The following is a 26497-nucleotide window of genomic DNA, read 5'->3' as shown; positions in this document are numbered from 1 at the left end:
CAAGCCAATTAAGCTGCCCCACATATTTACAAATCTTTCTTCATCTCTGTGAACTTTGTGCTAAACAAGTAATTTAAGACATTGTTTTGCAGCAGCGACAAAGCAGCAGGCTCATGAGATCTGACAGATGCACTCAGCTTCCTGTAATGGGGAACTGTGATTAATTCTGACAGAAAAAAGACAGAGATGGCTGGGTCCTAAATCTGGCAGTGCGTTAAGCTCCATTACCCTGCGCCTAAAAGAAAACTAATGGCCTAGAGCTTGCTCCCTGAAAAGCGCTATTTTGGCTAGTGTCAAGTTACCAAAATAATTCCAATAGATTGAACTTTCTTCCTTTGGACCTGCAGTCCACTATTGTTACCTATCACCTGTTAAAGGAAGGGGGAGAGAGACTTGCCTTCTATGTAAGGAATACACAACGCTTAAAATATCACTTGCCATTTTCTGCCCCAAATCCATCATCTCACAATCTTGCTTTCTTGTATTCGGCACTCATTAACCAGGCAAACATAAAACAGGAGCTGAAAAACTTTACAATCAACTTTCTTCAAGCTACTAAAATTAGTCCTGCTGAATCCTCCTTGTTCTGTGGCTGCATTTAATAAACCCTGCTGGCATAGCTTTTTTTAATTAATTACAAAAATCATTTTAAAGTACTCCAGCTGGTTTTCCTTTAGCTACGGGAGACTAAATTCAGAGCAGGTGGAGAGAAGTGTGTGCCACCTCCCTGCAGGTAGCCCCACACACTCCTCTCCTCCTTCCTCAATTCTATTTTTAAGCAAAATTTTCCCCTGCTTATTGCTATCATTAATCATGCATACAGCACTGTGTACTGTTGCGAAGAATTTACATAGCACTGTAAATGTACACAGACCTATATTTCTCAAACAGGGATACCGAGGGAAAGGCATCTAAATTCAGATTATTTTCTAGGCACCCAAATAAATGGCTGGATTTCGATACCTCCACGCATGCCCCAGGCTCTGCGAGACTGGGCGAGCAGGGAGATCTATTACCCCGTGCTAATGGCAGGGGCTTATTAGCTCTAAAAATAAGACCACTTATTCACGTCTAACTATTGATTTTATGATCAGGTCCTGAAAACATCCAAGCAAGCTCACCCCAGCTCACCTCCGGCTGCGGGCAGCTGGGTGAGAACAGGCACGGCGACGAGCAGCCGCTCGCTAAAACTATCATGATATTTAACAGGTCACGCTTCTCCAAAACCACCAAACATCCTATTTTTTTTTCCCCATTTTTAACTTTGCCAGCCCTTTTGTGCAGCTGAACAGCCAGAAGCTGCGGTTTCAGGTTTGGGGAGCTTTGGTGCTGCAGGCTCTGCCAGCACCAAAATTCAGCTGCCTGCGCTGGTGGGATCTGCTGGTACTGCTCTTCTGCCTTTGGGTTTCACCTTTTTATTTATTATTTAAGGACTTGGGAGGACTACTTGTGTTGCTGAAATAATGAGCTGGAAAGCTTATTTCCATTCCTAGATGATGACAATCGTAAGAGAAATGCGTGATTCATATTATTTTGGACATATAAACAACTGCATTGAATAGCATAATAGTAATGTCGTGTAAAAAAAGACAAACAAATGATTTTTGGTTGTTTCAGCTGGGCTACTCCACCATGCAGTGGAGAAGCAAATCTTAGAAACTCTCTTTCTTGACTATATGTGAACATGCTCATAAAAATAACAAATTTAGTGGTCTCAGGAGAAACAGAGAGGGATTTATCAAGTCTCACTCAACAAGGCTTAAATTAAGTTGATGGTCTCCATTTGGTTTGGCGCAGTGTGATCCCAGCTCCGTCTATTGTTCTGTATATAACTGCTTTTCACTTATTTCAAATCGGATACTTGGGAGCAAAAAAGAAGGAGGATACCAAAACGGTTACTGAAAACCAGTACTTCTGCTATTCCTAAAACAATTTCAAGCTGGGCTCCTTTTACTAAAGCAGAGACTTGACCATGAAAATATTCTCTCTCTCTCATACACATATACACTAATAAAATGAGTGCAAGCTGCTGGATTGGGTGTAAAGTGGCAGAAATGGTTCAATCACACATTGCAGAGAAAAACCCTAAAATTACCATAAAATAAACCAGCATATTTCTATTTGACAGAGGTGTGCCAGACTGTGCTCCCCATTAGGGGTCGGGGTGCCAGTCCCTGTCCCTGCACAAAAAACCCCTAATTTCTCCCCAAATTCCTGTCTCCTTCCTTTACACCAGTGGTTTCGGGGCTGCCGGTACAGCGGTGCCAGCCCCACCGCAGCGTGCTCCGCAGCCTGTCTTGGCCCAGCTGCACCTCAGCTCTGAATTCAGGACGATATGAGCTGCCCTGTCTCCTTCCAGGCTGGGCTTGAAATGCAAAAAAATCCTTTTCAATTCCTACACTGATGTGTGGCATGCCAGGGGGTGTAACTAAGTGTCTCACTACCTCCTCCTAGGAGCACAAGGCTCATTTAGAATAAACGGGAGCAAACTGCTGATTTTTCCTTTTCTTGTCTTGCCATCATTGCCTTGGTCCTAAAGTTGAGCCTCTTCCCAGGGCGCTTGCTCCCTCCTCAATCCCTTTCAGGCTGGACATTGCCAAAATTCAACAAGCCTAACTCTTGGGGGTTTTTCCCATCTCATAAACGACCAGCTCCTGGTACCTCCTCCACTCCCTGAAAGGTTTCCCATCCCAGTGATCTGGCTCTCCATCCCACCAGAATAAAATTAGCAGATGGAGCAAGAGGGGTGCAGATGCTCGGGGAAGCAAAGCAGCACGTCTTCGCCCCGCTGCGGTGCCAATGCCCTGTTTTACACCACCCGAAAAATCCAGCCCAAGGATTTTATTGCTGTATATTTGATAAGGCGGGCGGTAATTATAGGGCTACAGTGAATTCAAGGCTGTCGTGGCAGCTGCCTTATTCATGGCCTCCCTCCTCCTGCTCGGCTGGAGTGGAGGGAGGGGAGAGGATGCCGTATCTGTAGTTCAGAATGAAATGAAAATTACTCAGTGGAAAAAAGAAAGGGGGGGCTGGATATAAACCAAATTTCAGTGGCATGATATTAATGCAGTGCAAAGTGATTTATATTTTCTGGGCTCCTATCAAACTCGTCTGTTAAAAGTCATTTGTATTTAAATGAGAGTAAAAAGGAAACTAATTCCACTCGCTCTCCTCACTCCCCCTTTTTGTCCCTGTGACCAGAGCTGGTACAGAAAATGACTTTATGCTTGTGCTGTGAATCCCCTACTTCAAGCATGTCTTCCACAAAATAAAAGAAACACCAGTGTGTTTAGAGAATCCCCACTCAGGAGCAAAGTCTGTGGAGGTGGGGTGAGAGGTAGAGACAAGTCTAGAGGACAGAGCCCCCACATTTTAGGGGTGTTTATGAATTTAGAATAGCTCCACTTCTTAAAAGGAGGAACTTGTAAAAGTGTTTTCAGCTATGTATTTTGAATCTCAAGTTAGGCTAAAGATGGTTCTTGCTGCTTTTGAACAGATTCACCCATCTCTAATAATTAGTGTTAATTAAAAAGCTCTTTGTGCCCCGAGCAAAGTCTGACAGTGCAGGAAGGATTCAGGTTCAGAGAAATCTCTTAAAATATCTTGAGGGAAAAATTTCCAGTGCTTAATTGGAAAGCTGTTGTCTGCAGAGCTGCCTGTGCTATTACTGGCATCCTCCTCTCCCAACAGCCGGCGTCAGGAGCCTCTTGCTGGTCCTGCGCTCCCTGTGCCGAGGACCACCGATCGCATCCCGGGATGCGAGCCAGTGGGACGACCCTCTTTGGGGCAAGCCCTTCGTCCAAAAGCGACCAGAGCATCAGCCCAGCACCTGCCTGCAACGGAGCATTCCCCACGTCCTGCCCAAGGACCTTTCCTTGGAGAGAAAAAAAAAAAAAAAAAAAAAAAAAATCAGCAAAGCAGCTAGACAAAGCCGCTCTTACCCGTGTGCCCTTCTCTCCGTTGGCTCCTGGAAATCCTGGGAAGCCGATTGAGCCCTTGGGGGAAAGAGCAAAGAGAGAGAAAGAGGTTCAAGACACCGAAAGAGGCAGCTCCCTCCATCCATGCCAGGCGTCTGCTGGCCTGGAATAACCCCCAGCGAGCACCCGCTGACGTCCACAGCTCCCAACGCCTTTTTTTTTTTTTTTTTTTAAACCTTCCTTTAATAAAAACAAAACCAAAGACAGACCTGAAATGACCTCAGAAACTAAATTTCATCCAAAAATAACACACACACACAAAAAAAGGTCCATTGCCTCATTAGGAGTCACTGCAAAGGCCCAAGCCCAGGGTTGTACCGGGCGCCTGGGGAACAGGCAGGCTGTTGTTTTTTCGCTCCTAAATCACTATGTTGCCCATGAAAATTTAACTCCTGGCTTGTTCCTTTCTGATGTGAGTGCCTGGAGAATAGCTGCTGCTGCTGCTTTTAAAATATGAATTAGTCAAAGAAATGCAAAAAAAAAAAAAAAGCTACCCCAGATATAAAATGCAAATTAAAAAATAAACCATCAACACCACAACCAGGAAACAATCTCTTGCAGATAATTATGTCTCCAGTGCTAAACAAGCCTGTTTTTTTTTTTTCCCAAGCAATGAACATGAATAATAAAATATGATTCTTAAAAAAAAAAGTTAACAAAAACATAAGTTCCCAAAGCCTCCAGGGCGTGTAAAAACTGGGCTGCAGCCTTAGTCTATGTAGTGGAATTCACAGTTTTTAAGTTAAAAAGAACATTTGAAAATGGCCCAAATGGAGGTGGGCGTGTAGATAAGATATAAAGGATGTTTGCAAATCTGCAAACAGCAGTTTTATTTTAATTTCAGGGAGACCCTGATTCATTAGCTATTCTCCTTAATTAATTAGTTAACACCGGCGCAGATCTTTGAAGATATAATACAAGGAGAAAGACTATTATGCCTATTACTATCACGAAAGCTCACACGGAGCCTGTTTATATCCATCACCAGAGCAGTCCCGCACGCCCTCGCGTCCCGCTGCCTCTCTTCCCACCGCTTCGCAGGAGACTGCAACGATGCAGAACCAGTCACCGATTTCCACCAGCAAAAGGGCTGGGAGCTATTTTTTACCCATCTATGAATTTGTCCTGCACGGGTGGGAAGGAGGGAGCGCGCGGTGGGAAATGCTGCCGTTCCACCTTGTCCCATTAGCAGGGGATTGAGCCTTCTGCATGGTACCACCATCAGGGTCTGCTGGGCTCCCCAGCACACCCCACACCTTTTCGGGGCTGAACCCATCCAAGTTACCTTTGGGCCCTGCCTGCCCGGGTAGCCGGGCAGTCCTGGCACGCCAAGTTTTCCCTGAAACACAAATAAAAGAGCGTTAGTGCGGGCAAGCTGCTTGCCAGCAGCTTCAGATTTGCAGCAGCAGAAAGGGGAGATGCCAAGCGTAGAGAAGTCAAGAGCAAAGCAGACATGACATGGGTGGAATAAAGCTGTCGGGGCACCGCGATCATCCTGTGCCCTCCCTGGGGGAAGCCCAGCGGATTTGATGAGGAGTGAGCACTGTGATGTGTCAGGGACATAGTGGGGAATGGTTATTTTTTGCTATTTTTTTTTTTTTTTTGGCTGATACACCTAGAAATTAGACTGGAGTCCATGATACTTTCAATTTCTCCATTTTTTCCCCTCTGGTCTTTTTTTTAAAGACATTGTACCCAAGCAGATAACCCCAAACAGACCAATGTCTCGATACGCTCAAGTCACACCGCTGCAGTAAAACCATCTCCCTTGGGTCTCCTCTAGTCTTTGTGTTGACCAACTCATCAGGCCAGCCTTCACACAAAGCTCCCGCAGCTCCTCTTCATCCCTCCGCCCTAAAACTGTCCCCCACGCTGGGCATTGCCCCAGCCACCCACCCGAGACACCCAAAGAAAAGCGGGTTTTACTGTAAAACATCCCTGGGCAATACCATCCTTGCGACTCACCTTCTCTCCAGCAGGACCAAGAGGACCAGGGTCTCCATTGGGGCCAGAGCGACCTTTGGGACCTTCTGGACCATCCTCACCCCGGGGGCCAGGAGGTCCAATTTCCCCCTGTTAATCACAAGACAAGCGCTGACAAGGCAGGTAGGTCCCAGACCCCGTGTTTGCTGACAAGCAATACCCTCACGGCTGCAATCAGATACTCCACGGAGCTGCTAATACAACTCTTGGAGAAAGCTGGTCTTCACCAAGAGGCTCCAACGAGACTGTAAATTGCGGCGCATTATTAGCGCACCGAGCTTTCGTTCACACAGCCTGGCCATTATCTCCCACAACAGCCGTTTTTTTCCTGTTGCCCAATTATCCCATCTACACGCAGCGCCTCACCACTGAAACAGCCTTCATTAGCTCTGATTGCAACACACCCTTTTACCCACCTCCCGGTTCCCAAATTGCAGTTTGATGTGCACGCAAGCCCTGGGAAGTGTTTAATTGAGGGTTGAACAGGGCAACTGGAGAAGACAGACTGGGCTGGAGCTTTTGTGCTGAAAATCATTAGGAAATCTGAGAGCGGAGAGGACTGAGCTATTAACATGAATTGTTGTGACACTGCGGGCTTTAGCACACAAAACAACAGTTGTCATTTGTCACTTGGGGTAAGAGGAGATGCTTCCATGCTGCGAACACAGGCAGCCTTCTTCTCGCTCACCAGGAGCTGGGTGGACGCAGATTTATCCGCCAGGCTCTCAGCCACCCCTTGTCCTTTCATTGCTCATCATAAAGCACAAAGAAGTTGACGGTGGGAACCGGAGTCGCGAGCTTTGTTTGAAGAAGCTTATGTCTACCTGCATTTGGCAAGGACGGGAGTCACCTGCCCTGGGATGCCACCTTCAGTCCTTCCTCCTTGGCGAGAAACGGGGTTTGGGAAGTTTCCAATTATTTTAACTGTTCAATTACGCAGTCCAACGCCAGGAGAAACGGAGGATTTGATTTCAACTTTTACGAGCCTTCACGCGAGGCATTCATTTTTCCTTTAAACACGAGGATGACTGACAGCCGAGCTCTCCTGACCCCTGGGAGGGCTTCAGAGCTCTGAGGGTCACCAAGCCCCAGGCGACGCATCACCCGGGGAGGGGACGAGGCCAGCCCCCTGTCCCCAAGGATGGACAGACACGCTGCAAAGCCACGGACTGCAGCTGCTGCCCACATCCCAGCAGGATTTGGGGTTTCTCATGGTCTGTGTGTTCCGCTGTGCCCTGCTGCTAAAGATATGAGCCTAATATAACACTCCACCCCTGGCAGTTTTCACAGCATTCTCCAGTTTCTATTAAAGTGCGTTCCCGGTAACTTTACGCTTCACATTGATGGTATGGAAGCACATTTAGGCTCAGCAAATAAAGATGCCCACCAGACCCTAGATGTAATATTACGGGGGAAAAGAGATACTGGAAATAAATTTATGATACAGCTGGATCATGCAGTATTCCTAGCTGTCAAAGCAGCAATTCTATTATCAGTTATTTTACCCTCAAGGTGGGATTAGCAAATTTAGGGATTTACAACTGCTGTGCTTGAGGTGAACGTGAAATTCCTGTGTTCCTGCCTCGAGATCGGACGTGCCACCAGGACTCCGGCAGGAGCCCACCTTGGGGCTCTCCCCGAGCCGCGTTTGCACGATAACACACAGGCTCAAAAGGCAAAGCACCACAAGATCACGTCGGTCATAGACCCTTACCCGGTCTCCTTTGATGCCCATATCACCTTTGAAGCCAGGGAAGCCATCTTCACCCTATATAACAGAGAGGGGAAAAACCAGACAAGGTGTAGAGATGGAAAAAAAGAAAAAAAGGTTTCTCTAGCCTCATTGTATGGCCCCTACCCAGGGAGGACAAAGTTAGGTTAGGCCGCACGTCAAGATCACAAATCTGGCCCCATGTGAATAACCACACCTTGCCAGTACTGGGAACCAATTATTTCTGAAGTACAACTGGTTTTATTTTCATGGAGGATGTTTTACACCATGCTTTCAGGCAACCTCTAGGACAGTAGCAGTATTTCTTTCAGCAAAAAGGTTTAATTGTAGAGCTCAAATCAATAATATATTTCATCCTACAGCAAATCTCTCCTAGGCAATGAAGAAACAGTTCCCAGAAAAAACTTTTAAAGTTTGGAAGGTCCCTGCCAGGATTCCCTAGCTAAAACTGCCAGCTTTGCTGCTGAATTGCTGTGGGCAGGAACGATGGAACATGGAGCTGTTTACGGGACCAGGCAAGATTTTTCTCCACCTCCTGCTCTTCATCTGGGAGAAACCAATTGCATCTTTGAGACATGCAGAGATAGACTCCGTTCACTTTCTTATTGACTTGGATTTCACAAGCTGCTCTGATGAGCAGGCTGGGCAGCATATCCCATGCACTGTTACCCAGCCGCAACACGCCACAAACCCTTCAGCTCCATTGAATCACTCAAGCTGCAGATTTTGTCAGGAGAACATCATCCTGACGCTAGACCCTGAGCTATCAGTAACGGCTGGCCCCAGCAAACACCTCGAAACCTGAACGCATCACGGAGGCTCGATTACTCCCAAGTCTGAGCCAAGATGTGGCAGAACAGCATGGCAGGTACCCAGCCTGCACCCGCTCCAAAAATAAAGAGGTTACCAGTCCTTTGGGTGCTCAGCCCCCTGCTCGTCTAAGAGAAACCCCTTGTGCAGGACAAAATGTCACAGGCCATGTCCTGTGGGATGGGTCTGCAAAAATGCTCAGAGGCTGTAGAAAATCAATCCAAACATACGGTGTTAACTCACCTTTTCACCTTTGGTGCCTTTCAATCCACGAACACCATCTGCTCCCTTGCAAGAGATAAAACAAGATGTTACAAGGGCACAGGTAAGCTTAAGAGTGAAGAATCATTAATCATGGTGATTTTTGCTTGCTCTGATGTTGACAACGGTATCTCTGCAAACTATGGTGTTCCTAAACATATTTCTAATCAAATATCAGTCACTGACGTCTGGCTTTTGGGTCACCAGGGTATACCTTATAGTCACAAACGCCTACTGACTTGATTCAGCAGGTGGGGTTGGTGGTCTCTGCCCATTCCCTGCGCAGGACTTAGGTTTCCAGGCATAAAACTCACTACGAAAAATATATTTTCCAAATAAAACATTTCCACAAATGCCTTGCCAGCACACTGAGTTCACTTGAGTATTCACAGAAAAAACGGTGCTCGAGCTGTGCACGGACACTTGGGAAGTGAATCCATTTTAAAATCTCTGAGCACACAGCCAGAGATTTCCATGCTGTTCTGCAGTGGGTAGCAGCACCATGTCTGACACCCCCAAAGGTTAAACTTGGCTCTTTTTTACTATGGTGCTCACCTCTGTGCATGCACTATCTTTTTTAAAGTACATTTAGGCACCAAAAGGTGGGGGAAAAAAAAAAGTAACACAACTGGTGTGGGCATTTGTGACTTGGTGCAGAAGCTCTCTAAACCTTCACCAAGGCAATCAGTCCATGGTGTTCAGCCCGGGGGTGCTGAGTGTGGTCAGGATCTGCCCCCTGCTATGCCATCAGCCCAAATATGTTGGACCCACATGCTTCCCATCTATCCTGCCTCTTGGGATAAAACATCACCCTCAGGTACCTACACCAGCTGCACTGTGCAATGCAACTTTTGCAAATAAAAAACTAGAAGCAGTTTGGTGTTTTTCTGAGGAATAATATTTTGCTTGGCGTATTTAAAACTTTTTCTTCCCTTTAGCATGTCAAAAAAAGTATAATTAAAAGTACATCAGGACAGGGTTCTGATAAGCAAGGCAAGATCTAAAAGTTATTTATAGCTGCAGGCCCAATGAGATGCATTTTTTACCGAACTGGAGGCTTGTGCGGTTAATAGAGCGCTGCTTGTAGGAAGCAAAACCTTGTCTGTACACACTACTTGTTTGGTGCATGACACACGTTCTCTAGATCAGTCTAATGTGGAACAGTTCCACTTTCGTGGTAAAACAACAGCAAACCATTCCCTAACGGACCACTACGTCTCAATCTGCAACCTTGCAAGAAACAAGATGAAAGCTTGCTTTGACTAAATACATCCCGCTTAAATTTTGAAGGCAGAACAGCAAATGGGTTTCTGCTATTGAAAAAATATACAAGGGGGTTTAAGAGGGTTTAACTTCACCTATAGTCAGTCCCCAAGCTGTGTTTGTATCTGCTAGCACAGAACCCTGCAGATTCATTGGACCTTTGGGATGCAGGATGCATCTGCACCTGAACTCATACATCTTCATGGGCACAATAGCCACAGCTGAACAGGGAAAAAAATACCCACTGCCTTCTTATCAGCATGCAAGCACTGCAGGCAGCAGGAGCAAGGAAAGAGCTGGAATTCAGTCTAGTGAAAAAGCACATTGCTGAGACGCACAAGCTTCGTCTAACAAGATTTTGGATCAGGAGCATGAAAAGCTTGCTTTGTTTTAGTAATAGGCTATTTTGTTTTATTAACAAGCCTTGTTAAAGTCTTCACATTCTGGCTGAGATTTACTTTGGTTGTAAACTGGAAACGATTGGAATGGGACTGAGCCATGCTCACGAAGAATTAAAAGGGAAATCTCTCCAAAGTGCTGAACAATACTGGGAGGGGTTATTGGAGAGCAGGGGACTTGTAATCCTCATGGCTCGAGAGAAGACGCTGGACCAAGGCTCGGCTTGAGCGGTAGATACAGCTGGTCACTGAGGTGGCCCTAAGTGCCCTGGTCAGCATCCATCTCTAGCACAAGCCGGAGAACTCGAGTTGAACAAGAGACGCCATGGACACTGTTTCTGCATCCTTCCTACCTTGACTCCACGTGGTCCTGGATAACCGATGGGGCCCTGAGGACCTGGTGGACCCTGGGGTGGAAAAAATGCAAACAAGAAAAACATATCAGAAACCAACACAAAGGTGCGGCAATAAGGAGAATGTGCGGAAAACAAATATCCCAGTCATCTGGCTGCTTCAGACCAGGTGGAAATGGCAGTGGCCGTCTGAAAATAGCTCAAAATAGCACAGAGAGCCACAGGAACATCACCTTGAGCCGGTGCACTGGGCTGAGCCAACGGCAAAGGTCCGTACAACAGGGAAGAAGGAAGAGACGAGACAAGACAGCAACAACTTGTTAGAAAGGGGATTTATACATAAGATTGGCGATTTGTGCTTTGGATTAAAGAAAAGAACAAGTTCTCTGAGAGAGGAAGAACGTGTTCTGCTGTCTCCCCCCTCCCAAACCATCCTGGTTTTGCAGTAATGCAGCAGAGCTTGTGATGATGATGATCACAGAGAGGAGTTATTGCTTGAGGCACAAGCCTCACGGTGATGTCCTTTAGCCTCAGCTGTGTGGGAGAGGAGATGGTCACAACGCTCCTTTCTGGCACTGAAAGCTTCAAATCCCTAGGGACGCCACAAGCTGTGCTGGACACGGTGCCCGATACGCTCCCTACAAAAGCTCTCCTTCCCACCCTCGCTCCCACACTGTCTTATACCTGCAAACAAATCACATTCTTTATTGAACCCAGTTGGCTTTTATTTCGTTCAATTCCTTAACTAAACAAGTACCCTTCCACCTCTCCCAGCTTGAGATGGACAATTTTTTCCAGCCTGACAGAGCTGACAGGTCCACCGGCATCCCAGACCTCACATGAATATCGACTGGAAGAGACCCGCAGCACCTCCAAGATCACCTCCCTGCCATTTGCTAAACATCTCCCAGCACGGGGAGCACCGGCACAACCGCTTTATTGGCTTCTCATACTCTGCAGAGGCTAACGTTTGAATTTTCAGCCTCGTGTGACGCCAGCCAGCCAAACGGCTGTGGCTGTGGGTTGTGCTCCGTGCAGCACCCCAGCGAGGCGCGAGCGGATGTCCATCAAACTGGACCGCGCTCTAATCAAAGACTTTTCACAAACGTAATGTTTTTCAAATGAACAGGACACAGCAGGAATGCAGATGGTAAATCTCCCGGACAGACAGATGACTGTATAATTCAAGGACTCTAGCCTCCAGCAATATTCTCAAATATACTGTTGAAGAGGGACTTTGTGGGGAAGGGGAAGAAAAAGGAAGACCAGGAATACAAAAAGAGTTATTTTCTGCATTCCCTGCGCCATGAAAGATACTTATTTGTGTCTGATTAAAAGAAAGCTTCCCTTCACGGTTTCAGTTTTCATGTGCACTGGGTTATGGAGCGCTGCTTGCCAGAAAAGCCGAGAGGAGCAGAGAAAAGATGAACCCAAGCACCAGAAGAGCCTCCCAAGCAGATGAAAGCTGGGCTCGGCTTTCAAATTTCAACAGGGTTTGCTTCTTGCCACCCCCACTGACCCACATCCCCTGGCTGGCCGGCCATGCCTGGAGAGCCCCATGGAGATATGTCTCCATCCAGCTACCATCATCTTCCCCTTAGCAGTGACAAGGATTTTGTTGACACCTACCTGGCTCCCCTTCTCTCCAGGAGGACCTTCCTTGCCGGGATGACCCTATTAATAAAAAGAGACAAAGAGACGAGGGAAACGGGTTTAGTGCACATCTAATGCTTCATAAACCAACAAGCTCGTTCAGGCAGCCGCAATTTATTTCTAAGAGAACAGTTGCTCTCCAGGAAGCTCTTACTGATACAAGTAGCCCCCCAGAAGCCAAATTGCAAGAGTAAGCCTTCCCCAAAAGGAAGAGAGCTGCATTTGGGTCTTTGGTGGTATTCTGCCTGGCTATTTTACACTTTTACTCTTCACCACCTTTCAGCAGAGAAGCACAAACCATTTTACAATATTTCTCACATATTAGAATACCTCACTGAGTTCAGCAGCAAGCAGCATATAAATTTTGCAGACAGGAAAACAGATAAAATTAACTCCATGTGTTAGCAAACTTGTGAAGGTCACAAGATGCCCAGACTGGTCAGGCCCCTCATTAATTTCCTAATTCCTAGAGTCCATTACAAGTTCTCATGACAAATGCTCAGCTAACCTGCATCCCCGTTAGACGCCGGCTGGCTGGACGTTGGCCAGCATTCCTCTTGAGATTTGATGCTGAATAACTCAACATCCAAGAGTTTCCAACACATTCTCATTCATAGGCTTGAGAAGCCTTTTGCCGGGGTTGCAGTCAGTAGAAAACAGAAGTGTGAATTACCTCAGATACAGCTTGGAGGATTAGTGAGAAATGGGGGAAATCCATGAAAGTAGTTTTTAGTGTTGATTTCCCTACTGTCGGAACCAAAATGGAACCAGGATGGAAGATGACTCTTGGGTTGGCAATGTCTGTACAAAAGCAATAAGCCCCTGCAAGGGCACTCACTGCCACCCAGGGACCTTCCATTTTATAAAGATGATGAAAGCACATCCAGCTGCTCTAAAGCCACTGAGACCTTGTGCACTCAATGGTTTCTTTACTTATGAACTCTCCTCTAAATACACAAATGACTTGCTACCAATATAACAAGGAAAATTGTAAGAGTATTTTCCATCATCAGTCTTCAGAACGTGAATGTCAGACAAGCTGGACTTCATAAAACAAGCTGGTTTAATAAAGAAACAAAATGACAGCTGTCATTTTTACATTAATGAAAGGTAGGAGAAAATGCAATCTGAATTTATCCTGTGAGTTTAAATGTCACCAAAAGCATCAGTGCGCAAAGCGGGTCATATAACTGTGCTTGCCTTCAGCTCCTGATATCTCTCTGCACCCCAGGGGAGGCAAAATGGGATTGCAGCAAGATTTCAAAAGCCTTTGTCCACTCTGCACTAAATCATCACCATTTTCAAAATGCCCATCTCCATTACTGCTATTAAGATCAAAAATTGATGAGCAACTTGGTTGGCTTTCGCGGTGAGATGCTTCAGGCCCTCAGGGATTTTCAGATATCTTCCAAGACCAATTTCTAAAAAGAGAACATGGGCGGGTTTTTCTCCTTAGGAAGAGCAACCCACGTCCTTACAAACCTACAAAGGGTCTGCAACCTACAGGGCTACCTGTGGCAAAGGGCCTGTGCCCGTGCCCATGCCCACCCACACATGCTCAGCTTGCAGGTCTTATGCAGCTTTCAGTCTGCCTAAAAATAGACCTGGCATCTTCTCCAGCTGAACTTCCCTGGAGGCTGCTGCAGGAATTTCACATCAAAAGCTACAGCTTTAGAGATGTTCTGGGCTTTGCTTTAGCTGCTCTGTTGACTCAGCTAACAATTGTACGAATGTTCAAAATGCCCTCCATAGGAATGATAATCCCAGGGTGGGAAATGTAATTTTTTTTGCCATGCTCTGCATTTGCATTAGTGGAATGTAACTATTTTACATTTATCATTCTTAAAACCAGGTGCCTCTGAGGTGTGTAAAAATGAGATCACGTTTAAAGGCCAAAGATTTTTTTTAAGACCAATTTCCAGAGGAAGAAGCAAATTATGTTTAAAGTAGCATTAGGAGGAAGCTGCAGGAATCCAACGTTGACATGCAATTTCAACCTGTCCTTATCACCGTTCTGCAGCAGTGCCCAGCAGCCCTGAGCGAGACGAGGACCACCCTGCGCTAGTGCTGCAGTACGCGTAAACGCACCCGCAGGAGACCGTCCCTACCTCGGTGAGCTGCCAACCTGCGTAAAACAGAGAAGAGAAACAGGAGGAGGGCAAAGAGAAGCCCGAAGAGATGGTGAGAAGTACCTGGTGCTGCGCAGCGAGGCCGAGCAAAGCTTGGAGCAGGGACGGGGCTTCTCAAACTCAAACCCTTCAACCCAGCTGAAACGCGGGCAGGGTGAGCCTGACCTTGCAGGTTCACGTGTTCCACAAGCCCATGGTGCACCCCAGGGGGGATGGGTGCAGGATCAGGCCCCGCAGCCCTGATGCCAAGCAGAGACCCGGGAGGGGACGACTTACCGGAGGACCATCTGCACCAGGCATGCCAGGAAGACCGGGTTTGCCCAGCGGCCCCTAAAAACAAACAGAAAATCAACAGCTGCAATGGTCAGAGTCTCCAGAGCGTTGGAGGACAGGGCTTTTCAGACACATTTCTTGCTTTTCCTATCTGTCAAAGGCTGCAGAGAGGTGAGTCTGCTGGAAAAGCTGCTGTAACTTGTAGGGAGTCTGCTTATTTCTGTGGGCAGAGTTGCTCCAGCATCCTGGGATGCTGCAATGTTAGTGCTGGCACCTCACACGTACAGACACGATACAGCAACGAGAGCTCAACAGGAGATGCCGGGGCACGAGGCATCAAGCTGCTGTCCTGCCAAAAGGGCACGATGCTGCAGGAGGACATCTCCTCCTCCTCCACAAGTGGGAGGTTATCAAACTGTGGGGCTCACTGGTCCAAGAAATGCCCATTCTTTGGTGACAAATGGCAAGGCGATTAACTGGCAAAGGAAGAGCAGAGCTGCCTCAGTCGACTGTGCTTGCTGCTTTAACACCATTCAATGATTACCTTTTTAATTAAGCAACCCCCTGATTTCTCACACCACCAAGGAGTGCCACTGCTATTGGGAGCGCGTGACTCAGCACTGAAACCCGAGAGCCCTTTATCTGGCAGAACTGCTAATGTGCTCCTTTGGAGGAGAATTATCGATAATTGGATAACCCCTCGCTGCCAACACAAGCAGAGGATTCTCCCGGTGCACGCGCCGGGATGCACGCTGTGTCCCTACTCAACGGGAGCTGAGCGAACACCCGGAGAATTACTGCTCTGTAGGCAAAAACTGCTCCCTTTCTTTAAATCGTGATGGTTTAAACAAACTGGGCTGCCTGGGGGGAACGAAGGCCAGCACCTACCCCACATCGACAGCAGTGGAAAGTCAGAGAGAGCTGGAGCAGGTGGGGAGGAGGCAGAGGGAGGGGATCTTGGTCAAACGAGCCAAATCCATGGGCTCTTCCCATTACCATCCTACTCAGACTTCCAGGCATTTAGCCCACAGAAAAAGACAATTTTCAGTCCTCTCCTAATGTTTTACCATAGGCTGCCTTCAAAATGTTTCTCTTAAGAGGGGAAATGAATGCAAATATTATGAATTAGAGGTAAACCATGCTTTCTTGTCTCTCTTCTGTCTGGAATGAGAGGCATTAGACTTTCATAGACACGGCTGCAAACAGATGTTGCATATGGGGCAAAGGAGCAGATGAAGTAGCAAATGCATATTAATGGCAACAGTTGTCTTAAGTCAGAGCTGCAGTATTTAAACGTACTTTCTCTCCTGGGGGACCGATCGCGCCTTGTGGACCTGGAAGACCCTGTGAAAAGAAAACAACTAGGGTCATTAAGGAACAAGTTATTCCTTCCAAAAGCATTTTGGCAGTGCCTCAGCTGAGCATCATTCTAGTGCCTGCGACGGCTGGGGATTTCCCCAGCTCCATTCATTCTCAAAATGTCTTGCGAGGGACGATAAAATTTCATTTTTGCACGGCATGCTTCCTCTGGAGAGCTGCACTGCTCTGCCATGTGCAGCCAGGCTCATCCCCAGGATGGAAACATAGATGCTCTGAGGAGCAAGACTTGCTGAGAGCCGTGGAGAAGGCTGACAGCAAGGCTTGGACATCTGTATTACCCATCTGGCTCCAGAGCAACTGGACCGTGGGATGCTAAAAATCAGACATGAGCCACAAGATGTGACTCGGCCGAGGAGACTGCTTGGACCTGGGTTTGGCTTTGCATCGTGGCAGCAAAAGCCAGGTGAGAACCAGAGGGATCTGAAACTGGGAGCATTTTCAGGAAGATTTTGGGCCAGCGATGTATCGTCAAGCCAATTCCCAGCAAATTCCCCTTATTGCTGGTCCCGTCTCTGGCGGGGTAGCAAAGCTTGTTCAGAATTATCATTCCTATTTCCACCCATGGAAAAGGAGTTTTCCTCTTACCTGAGCACCTGGGTTACCCTGCTGTCCTGGGGGACCCGGCTCACCTTGAGGACCCTGCGAGGAGACAAGGGCAGAGCTAAAGGTAGGAAAGGCGAGAGCGGAGCCGGTGCTCCCTCGGGCACCGCAGCTCCTGCCCCGCTCCCTCCTGCAGCATCTCGACACCCTCTCTAACCCACTGCCAGTAACGGAGAGCTCCTGGGAAAGGGAAACAGCTTCTCTCTGCAGTGGGATAGGGAGGGGTGAAGTTATTTCAGGGCACGACCACTTCTCCGCACGGACACGCAGCCCAAATGAGCTGAGCGGGGCTTTAACGCTACCTGGCTTTGCATTGGCTCTTCTGCAGGGAGTCCGTTTCATCCGATTAGTACAAAGTATGAGGCACATAAAGACTTTTTTTTCTCTCAGTTAAATTACTATATTTTGATATTCATTAGAACAATACACATCTCGATGAAAATGTTTGATCTTTCATGGGGAAATAATGTGTAATTCCATCAGAAATTATAATAAATTAACATCCATTTGCTGTAGGAAGATACTCTCTATGGTTTTCATAGGCTCTGATAGGAATCTAGACCAGGCTAAAAAGCAATTAGCAAATCTAATTTAATAGAGTACATTTTACATTTCGCTCTATATAATATCTGAACTGTCTGTAAAATTTGCAGTGAAAACATACCACATTCCCCTTGGGACCTGTTTGTCCATCCATACCAGCCACACCCTGAAAAAGGATTTAAAAAACAGCACTAAGAAAATATCTCATTATTTTGCACCACAAAAGCAGAGAAATTGCCATAAAAATAACAAAACATCAGGAGGCCCTTTGGATCACGTGGAAAGGGAACAATTTTCTAAAGGTGTTTGGTAAAGCAGCCAATTCCACAAATCCAGTTTACACTTTAAAAAGTCATTTCAGTGTTTTCCCCACTGGTTTAACCTGCCTGTGAGGCAGAATCAGTGCCAGGTCAAGCAAATCCTGGCTAAGTACCGCAGCCGGATTGCCTCCAACAGCGAGCAAGAGCGGAGTAACAAATGAAAAGGAAAAACTGGACAAAAGACCTCGCTCGGGATGCAAATGCATCGTTCAACAAAGGCAGCGGGTGAAGGCAATGGGCTGCGCTGCCTTGTGCCAAAACAAAAGCCAACTGGGGTCAAACGCTCCCTGAGCATCTTCATTAAGGGGGTAACGTGGTACATGGTTCGCTGGAGATGTCCCACTGGAGGTTCCCCTGTCACCGTTTTGCTCTGGACCAGGGCAAGGTACCTGGGTGTAACGGCATGCTCGTAGCAGTGAGACAGTTTTGGAGCCGATCCTGAACCCTTGTTAAATTTCAGCAGGACTAGGAGCTCAAAGTGAAGATGTCTTTGCATCCCAGGAGGGGTTAAGGGCTTCGCAACGCTCACCATGAAATGCTGACACCTTTAGCTCTAGCAGCAGCCCGGGTTTCGGTTTTTAAGTTCTAGGACCTCAGTGAGCTGCAGTGATTTACAGAGAGAGCCCCTGCATCAGCACTTCCAGCAGCGCATGACAGATAAGGTGACTGTCTCCTGAATAAAAAACGGCATGTTCTTTCCTCGGCTTTCGCCCAAAATATGAACAAACCGCTTTAAAGTCTCACCAGCCCTCAGGCAAAAGTTAATAGCAAAGCCACTGTGTTAATAACTCTCATTCTTCCCTTTCAGCCTGAGCGAGGCATTAATATTTACTCAGGTAGGCCAAATCTTGAGCTGCCGTAAATGGACGTGACGCCACTGAAAATGGGGGAGAAAATGGACTTTGAGCCATAACTTTTTTTTGAATACCACTTCTTTTCATTGCACAGATGTATAAAATTATGCAGCTGTATTATCTGCTTGAATGACTAACGGGGACAGGGTATTTTGCCCAGAAAGCTCAGCTGCCTGCCTGAGGAGGGCGGCAGCCCCGGGAACTCACCGGTGGCCCCGGGGGTCCCGGCGGCCCCTTTGGTCCCAGCAGTCCTCGGGGTCCCTGTTGGGGGAAACAAACGGGGTTAGCATTTCCAGTGCCCCCCCATGCTGCCACGAGCATGGATCGGGGTGAGCTTGTGCATGGCTGAGCATCGCACTGCCCGGGGAAGCGTCGGGGCTGGCACGGCAATGAATTTGCTGGTTTTGCAGTAACAAGCAGCTTTCTTGGTTTACAAACTGGTAAGAGAAATCCTGTATGCACATATCCTTGAATTATAAAGATTAATAGTATAGGCACAGACATTTATTCTTCGGATTGGAAGAAGGCCCACTTAAACCAACTTTTTTAAATTTAATCATATTCCTGGATTACCCTGTAATGCACACGATGATGCAAAACACTTTGCAGCCAAGTCATTCTAGCCAGGGATTATTATGAAGAATGACCTGATACCACTAATGGATCATTAGGGTTAGCATTTCAAAATCTCTCCAGATTTAATTTTTATCATTGACAATCTATACAACTCAGCAAGGCTGGAAAAGGTTTTCAGCCTGCAGCATAAATGTACATTTTCAAAGGCATTTGGTTCTTAAACCTTCACCAGTCAGGACTCCTGGTATCACAACGTTTTCTTTCCATTTCTAGCTTTCTCACCAGATTTAAACTTGCATCATCTTCAGGGAAATTGGTAGGATTGGAGCATCACACTGACTGAGTAGAGACATGGCAGGAGAATTGTATTCATTCAATAGGAAGCTTTGCAAATCACACTCCAGCACCTCCTGCACCTTGAACCTTCAGGTGGGTGTTTGCAGTAAAAGGAAAGGGATGGGGTCTCGTGTGCACCCAGCTGCAGATCTGAAAGCTCACCTTTTAAACACAGGCTCTTTCTTAAATTAGGGCCCATAGGGGAAATCTGGGTATTTACAAGGATGGTGCTCGTTCACTGTCACAGAGGAAAATGGTTCTTGATTGATGGGCAGTTTTATCTGTCTGCCCAAATATTATATGTCCCTTTTTATGATGCAGAGAGGACAGAGGAATTAAAATGAAATGTTACAGGATAAAATAGGAGACATTAAGAAAGCGTCTGATCTTGGAGACTACGGGGATTTTGATCCCGCAAAAAAAAGCAGTTTGCAGCAAAAACTGGATGCATGGACCAAGGGGTCTGTCCCAGCCACCAGAGACCTTCACGGGCTGAAGCCTTGCACGCTGAGCCCCAGCAGAGCAGAAACTCTGCTTGTATCAACTGGCGATGGGAATTGGAAGGAAATGGAGTGGGATGAAGAGAAACAAATTTTGAAGTCCCACCACTAGTTTCAGTTACCATTAAATTTGGAAAGACCCTCTTTTGGCTAAGGGCAGAAAAAAAGACAAACATGCAGATTTAGGATGAAAAGATTTAGATTTATGACAAAAAGTTTCCTGTAATGCCATTTAAACCTTTACTCTGGCCATCTCAGCTATTTTTACTCATGTTGCTGAAATAAACTTCCCTGCATGCATTATCATCATTTAAGTTCCTCTTCTGTTACTGTGTTACCTGAGCACATAAATGCTTTTAAGAAGTTAATAACCCATAAGTTATTGCTTAGACATGTGCTAAGAAGATAGCCGAGTTGATTAATCTTTCCCAGAAGTTAATCAGACATCTCATCTATAATGTAGCTCCAGTGAGTCTGTAAATGCCAACCCTTCCCTTTCTCATATGAAGTGTGTCCAACAGTTCTCATCAATTACTCTCAGGCCACCACGCTGGGCCTTAGAACAACAAAATAAGACATTTTGAAAGCAAAGCCGATGGTAAATGATAGATAGCTAATGTTCTTTTCATAACAAAGGAAATGCATTTTGGATGAAATAAGCAGCCAACAACTGTACTACACACAAAAATCTACAGACAGCCAGAAGCAGAGTTTACCATTGCCAATAAAGTAAAAAATACTTGGTATTGGGGAAAAAAAGCTTGCAGAGTCTCAAATTGACAACCCAACTCTTTCTTTTCAGTGGGATACTCCCTGAAAGCATTTCTTTGGGTTGGTCAGGAGATTTTTGTTCAACACCACTAGCATCTCCTTTTAACCTTATTGATACCAGGAACTCCCTCCTTCACTAGCCCTGGTTCAGCTGCTCGGGTGTTAGCAGCATGTGGAGGCCCAAACATTGACGAACTCTTCAGATTTATGAAGTTTTGTGCACTGTGAACAGAATATTGACCCCACTGAAATCAGGGCAAAAGTCCTCTTGAGCTCAATCCTGCCAGGGCTTCATCCTGAGATTTAAAATGGATCACACACTGCACAAAACTAAGCATGTGGGCAAGGGAACTGCATGGCTAATTGTTGCCATAGCCAGTGCAACAGCAGACAAAACCATTCCTCACTGGAGTTTGCTATGAGCACTCACGAAAACTGTATTTTACATGTTTACCATGCATAATTTCTACCCCAGCCTACTTACCTGAATCCTAAATAACACGTCAGGAATAAGGATACATGCAGGAAAGGTATGAGACTAATCTAAGCTAAACTTTACATTTAAAATTATAGGGTTTAAATTTCAAATGCTAGCCAAAGAACAATCAAAATAAATGAGAATTTTGCTCATTAAAAAAAAACAAACAACAAAATATCAACTGAACAAAAAACCCCAGAAAGTATCCTCTTTTCTTGGTAGCCATCTTAGTAGGAAAAAAAAAAAAAAGCAAAACAGAGTTGTTAAAGCAAAGATAACTCTCTAAACCATTCACATGGATCCTCAAGCAAGAGAAGCTCAGTCCCTACAGGACCTGAGGGGTCTTGCTTAGCAGCAGCAGAGCTGCCCCATGGGACCCCTAAACCACCGTTATCATATCAAGACCTTGACCAAAGCAGTGCTGCTGTACATCAAGCCAAAGGAGGAGATACTCACAGGTTCTCCAGGTAGACCTCGGGGTCCAACTTCTCCATCGTCTCCCTGCTCAGCAGCAAAGGCGCAGAGAGAAGCAGCAAAAGAGACAGAACAAACCAGTTATATTTCAGTCACATCCCAGGTGTTGCATTCTTATTAAATAACAATCACACAGAAAACCAGCTTCCCTGGAATAATCATAGAATTGTTAAGGTTGGAAAAGATCTTTAAGATCATTGAGTCCAACCGTTAACCTAGCACTGCTAAGTCCACCGCTAAACCATGTCCTGAAGTGCTACATCTACACATCCTTTAAATACCTCCAGGGATGGTGACTCCACCACTTCCCTGGGCAGCCTGTTCCAATGCCCAACAACCCTTTTGGTGAAGAAATTTTTCCTAATATCCAATCTAAACCTCCCCGGTGCAACTTGAGGCCATTTCCTCTTGTCCTATCACCAGTTATTTGATAGAAGCGACCAGTACCCACTTCACTACGACCTCCTTTCAGGCAGTTGTAGAGAGCGATAAGGTCTCCCCTCAGCCTCCTTTTGTCCAGACTAAACAACCCCAGTTCCCTCAGCCGCTCCTCGTAAGACTTGTGCTCTAGACCCTTCACCAGCTTGGTTGCCCTTCTTTGGGCACACCATAATAAAAGGGTAGCCGTGCATAAGGAAGACCTCGGAAGCCTGGAGACTAATACTGCGTGTGCAGAATTTACCGAGGATTAGAAATGCTGTAAGGATACTTCATAATTCACATCGATGTTTATAAAGATGGATTTTTCTAATAGACAAGATATTGTAGAAACAATTCAGGGCGTGCGAGTCAATAACCACAAGATTTAACACCAAACTGAATGGGAAGCCAGCATGGCAGTGCTGCCCTGGGAACGTGATTTAGCCAAATCAGCCTATGTGCTCCTCAGACAAACCAGAGGCAGCAAAGGGGTAATTGCTCACCCCTCCACTCCCACCTCCTGCTGATGCCCCACTGATCCCCCAGGAGTATTAGATGGTGCTTTCTTTAAGTTGCTTTTAAATCACCCAAAACCTGAGGCTCCCTCTTAGGAAATCAATCCCAGCAGCCAGTTCTTGTAAACCCTCCTCTTCTGCTGATAAAATTCATGCTCTTTTTCCCAGTTATGCCCTCCGAGCTTCTCTCCCTGCACACTTTGAATGGTTTCTTTTTCTCTTTAAGATTAAGGTTCTCCAGAGACTCGTTCTTCCCCCACGAGACATGGGTTTGGTCTTTTCAACTTCAAAGCCCTTTACAGCTGCAACTAATTAATCCTCTCAACCTCGTGGTGAAGAAGGTGTTGTTATCTGTGCTTTACAGGGGAAACAAATAGCCAAAGGTGGAAAGCAAACATCATGGAAGGGGATTAGAGCCTGGGAAATCCATACTCGCTCTTCCAGTTGAACCGCACACTCCTCACAGCAATGGATTCGGCATTTTCAATCTCTCCTCTTAAACCAGCCCTTCCAGACCTGTAATCACTTAGTTTGAGTTTTGCTAGAGGCCTTCGACTATTGACTACACAGTGTGGAAGAAGTGAACAATTTAATCTTTGATTCCCTCATCTGTCTAGAATTTCAGTTCCCCAAGTCTTGCTGCAGTTTGCTGAATCTTAGAAAATCAAAAGTGATGGCTTGCATGCCTAGAGGATGAACATTTTTCTTCTGTTATTTTTTTTAACAAAAACTGAGGCTTTTGACCAGATCTTTAAAAACAAATTCTTCTTTTCACTTTTATTCCCATCCCCTTGCTCTGTTTCCCACTTGCCACGGCTCCCCACAGCATCCCCAGGACACAAGGATGGGGTGCTGCCGCTGCCGACCGGCAGCGGACGACGTGCCGGTGGCTGCCTGCTCTTGCCACATCTCTAGCTGATATCACATCTGCTTTTTGTTTACAGGGGTTAGTTATGAACTCAAAGGACTGCTGAATCCAGAGACAGACTTACCCTCTCCCCATCCTCTCCGGGTGCCCCCGGTGGTCCGTGAGGGCCTGGCTCACCCTGTACAGGAAAGGCAGAAAAAGCTTCAGAGAAGGCAGACACACTCTGGCAATGGAAAACATTGGGTGAAGTGGATAAACCCAAGCAACGGGCTTGACTTTTCTGCCCGCGTGGGCTCCAGCACTGACAGACTCGTGTCCTCCAGGGACTAGAGCTCATGGGATTTACTGGTGACCCTTCGGCAGGGGTCCGGGAACCGGGCGGGCGCCGTAGCTCCTTCAGGAGAGGAACTCGGGCTCTGCATGCGGTTATTGCTTTACCCAAGGCATGCTATTCCATTTCTGGCTGATTAAGCATCTCTCTCAGGCACCGTCTTCCCTTTCCTGTGTAGCTTGTAATCACAATGCAATCTCCACTGTTCAAACACTCCCTTACTTTATAAAGCAATGGCTGCACTCTCTAGGGAGGGGAGGCATGAACAGCCTGCCAAAATAACCGGCTTCTTGCATTTTTTCCCCATTGTTTAATTATAAAGTAAAGAGAAGAATCCCATTATAATTTCTGGCAATTTCCATCCACAACTGCACTGCCTAAAAGCAGGTTTTGCTTCTTGCTTTATTTTTCAGTCTGCATTTTATTAAGGTGATTTTTTTTCCCCCTTTCCAATTTCAAGCAGTCCCAGAAGGATCTTGCAGCTTCCCAGGATGTGAATGCAGTGCCTGGGAGGGATGCTGTGACATCCCACACGCTCTTAGAGGACACTCTCATCCTCTCCTAATTGTGGCTCGTCCCCAGCAATAGCTGCCCACCCCCCAGCACCTCCCAGCCACCTCCTCCTGCCAAGGTTTCATTACAGACCATGGCCAGAAGACAAGTGGAAGATAACTTACTCTATTTCCCTTCTCACCAGGCAAACCAGCCAAGCCATCAAACCCTCGGTCACCCTAAAAGAAAGACCAGTTTAGTACACGTTTCCACCTGCTGTTGAATAACTTTCCAATTTGTTTCCTTTCTGTGTCAAGAAGGGATCGATTTTCTCCCTCAGGCATTCAGCCTTCACCTCCCATCAGACCAGTGATGATTTCAAAGTTATAGATTAAAAAAAGAAAAAAGCTCAAAGTAATTTTAACTCCTCCCTCTTCCCTCAGCACCTACGGTTTTAAATGTTTTTCCATGTGGATTTCAGAGCTTGTCTGGGTGACTCCTCCATGATCTAAAGCATCTATCTCACTTCTGGACAGGTTCTTCTGGTCCAACTATTTATTTATTTTAATTTTTTTTAATTCCATGGAATTACAAACGACAATCCACTGGTGAGCAAACTGGACACGTATTCCCACGTCTGCCAACACGTCCCCAGTCACCACCCTAAACTTCACTGCAATCCACCCCATACAACCTCTTAACCCTCCTGGACACTCCAAGGAAACAAATACCTACACAATTAAGTTCTGGAAACTGTCTTAATGAAGTCAAGGTCAGAAGACAGATCTGTTTAGACCTATAAAGGAATGTCATCAGCTGGTAAATTTGGTGACTTTACATGGATGCTTAAGGGTATTGCAAAAGGAGCATCTCCTTGCTACCCTGCAAAGAGCAGTTTGCTCTGCCCGACCCCAGCCTGAGCAGGCACACAGCCAGCTGTGAGACTGGGGACGTATAGGGGATATATAGCCCCAAACTACCGATACTGGGAAGGCAAACCAAGGCAAGGATGGCTCCCCGAAATACCTCTTTTCTATCTCCAGTAGCTCCTGACACTGCCTACTGCTGTAAAGGCAGCTCTGGGCCAAACAGAGCTTTGGGCATCCTTCTGGGGAGCATGATGCCAAGCCCGAAATAATGAGCTCTGCTAAAAGGCCGGGTGTGTTAATTTGTGCTTGGCACTGTGTTGAGAAAGTCATGCAACCTCATGCTGGCAGAGCGCAGGCAGCACTTGCCAGCATCTGCCTGCAAATGACCGGGCAAACGTCTCCTAAGTGCGCTCCTCACATACCCTGCCCGCGTCCCTGGATGCCCCCAAAGGAAACAGGCAACTCTGAGGAATTCAAGTGTGAGGAAGAAAAAGCAAAACCCCGTTAGTCCTAGAGCAGGTGGGCAGCAGGAGCCTGCCTTCCCGGGGTTTTCGCCCATGCCCACGCAGCTCCTCTGGGTCGGTATTTGGAGAGTTCACGGTGAACCATGGGCAAGCTGCAACAGGGTTTCTCTCCAAACTTGTGCCCTATTCCAGTCTCCTATGTTCCAGGGGGAAATGGGGACAGGAATGCACAGAGACAGCCTTTTCCCAAAAGCCTCAACTCTTTGGAAGAGAGAGAAGACACAGGGGCGTTTACAAATTGTGGGTGATGCCATCTCCTAACACCCAGGGCAGAAGGCAGCAAGCACCACCCAGGAGATAGGAAAGTCCCTTTTTACATTCTATACTATTTTCACATTCTAATGGCATGTGAAAATAGTACCTGCTCCTCTCTTCCACAGATCCTTTGCCTATTAGCAAAGAAAGGAAAGTCGATTACACCTGAGCAGATCACAGGACGGATCGGGCTGGCCAAGATACACCCAGGGTAACCAACAGCTCTTTGCTCTTGGCAGGCCCTAGAGCATCGCTCTGTCTCTGCTCACAGCAAATTTCCTTCCCCTTTCCAGCACTGCTCGTTATTCTGTTTTCCCTTCTTCCCTGGCATCCACTCCTTTGAGGGCAGTCGACACTCATTAAAGCACTTTACTGGATAAATGATTTGCAGTCTCCTGTCTCTGTATCAAAACCCCCCATCTATTCCAGCTTTAAGTATCTACATAATAAAGTACTTAAACCTTCTAATACGTGATTCCCTGAGCAAACTTTCTCTGCATTCAATTTCAGTGGCACAGCTTCTTTCTTGCTTGATAATACCAGCAAATCACAGCTGCAT

General features: G+C 46.5%; 1 protein-coding gene across 2 annotated transcripts in view; it reads right to left on the bottom strand.

Annotated features, from left to right (window-relative positions):
• COL5A1 (collagen type V alpha 1 chain) overlaps positions 1-26497 on the bottom strand; it is a 159477-nt gene that overhangs the window by 35090 nt on the left and 97890 nt on the right. For both annotated transcript variants that reach the window (XM_069771049.1, XM_069771051.1), the window contains exons 18-32: positions 24476-24529; positions 23592-23645; positions 21647-21691; positions 18737-18790; positions 17477-17521; positions 16798-16851; positions 16132-16176; positions 14836-14889; positions 12407-12451; positions 10778-10831; positions 8746-8790; positions 7675-7728; positions 5943-6050; positions 5263-5316; positions 3942-3995 (exon numbers count right to left, since the gene is read on the bottom strand). In XM_069771049.1, the coding sequence (XP_069627150.1) occupies positions 3942-3995; positions 5263-5316; positions 5943-6050; positions 7675-7728; positions 8746-8790; positions 10778-10831; positions 12407-12451; positions 14836-14889; positions 16132-16176; positions 16798-16851; positions 17477-17521; positions 18737-18790; positions 21647-21691; positions 23592-23645; positions 24476-24529 (819 nt within the window). The remainder of the gene's footprint in view (positions 1-3941; positions 3996-5262; positions 5317-5942; positions 6051-7674; positions 7729-8745; positions 8791-10777; positions 10832-12406; positions 12452-14835; positions 14890-16131; positions 16177-16797; positions 16852-17476; positions 17522-18736; positions 18791-21646; positions 21692-23591; positions 23646-24475; positions 24530-26497) is intronic.

Source organism: Haliaeetus albicilla, chromosome 26 (genome assembly GCF_947461875.1).
Source record: "Haliaeetus albicilla chromosome 26, bHalAlb1.1, whole genome shotgun sequence".
In the NCBI taxonomy this organism is placed as follows: domain Eukaryota; kingdom Metazoa; phylum Chordata; class Aves; order Accipitriformes; family Accipitridae; genus Haliaeetus; species Haliaeetus albicilla.
Note: the sequence above shows the minus strand (reverse complement) of the source record. Positions and strands in the feature narration are given on the sequence as shown.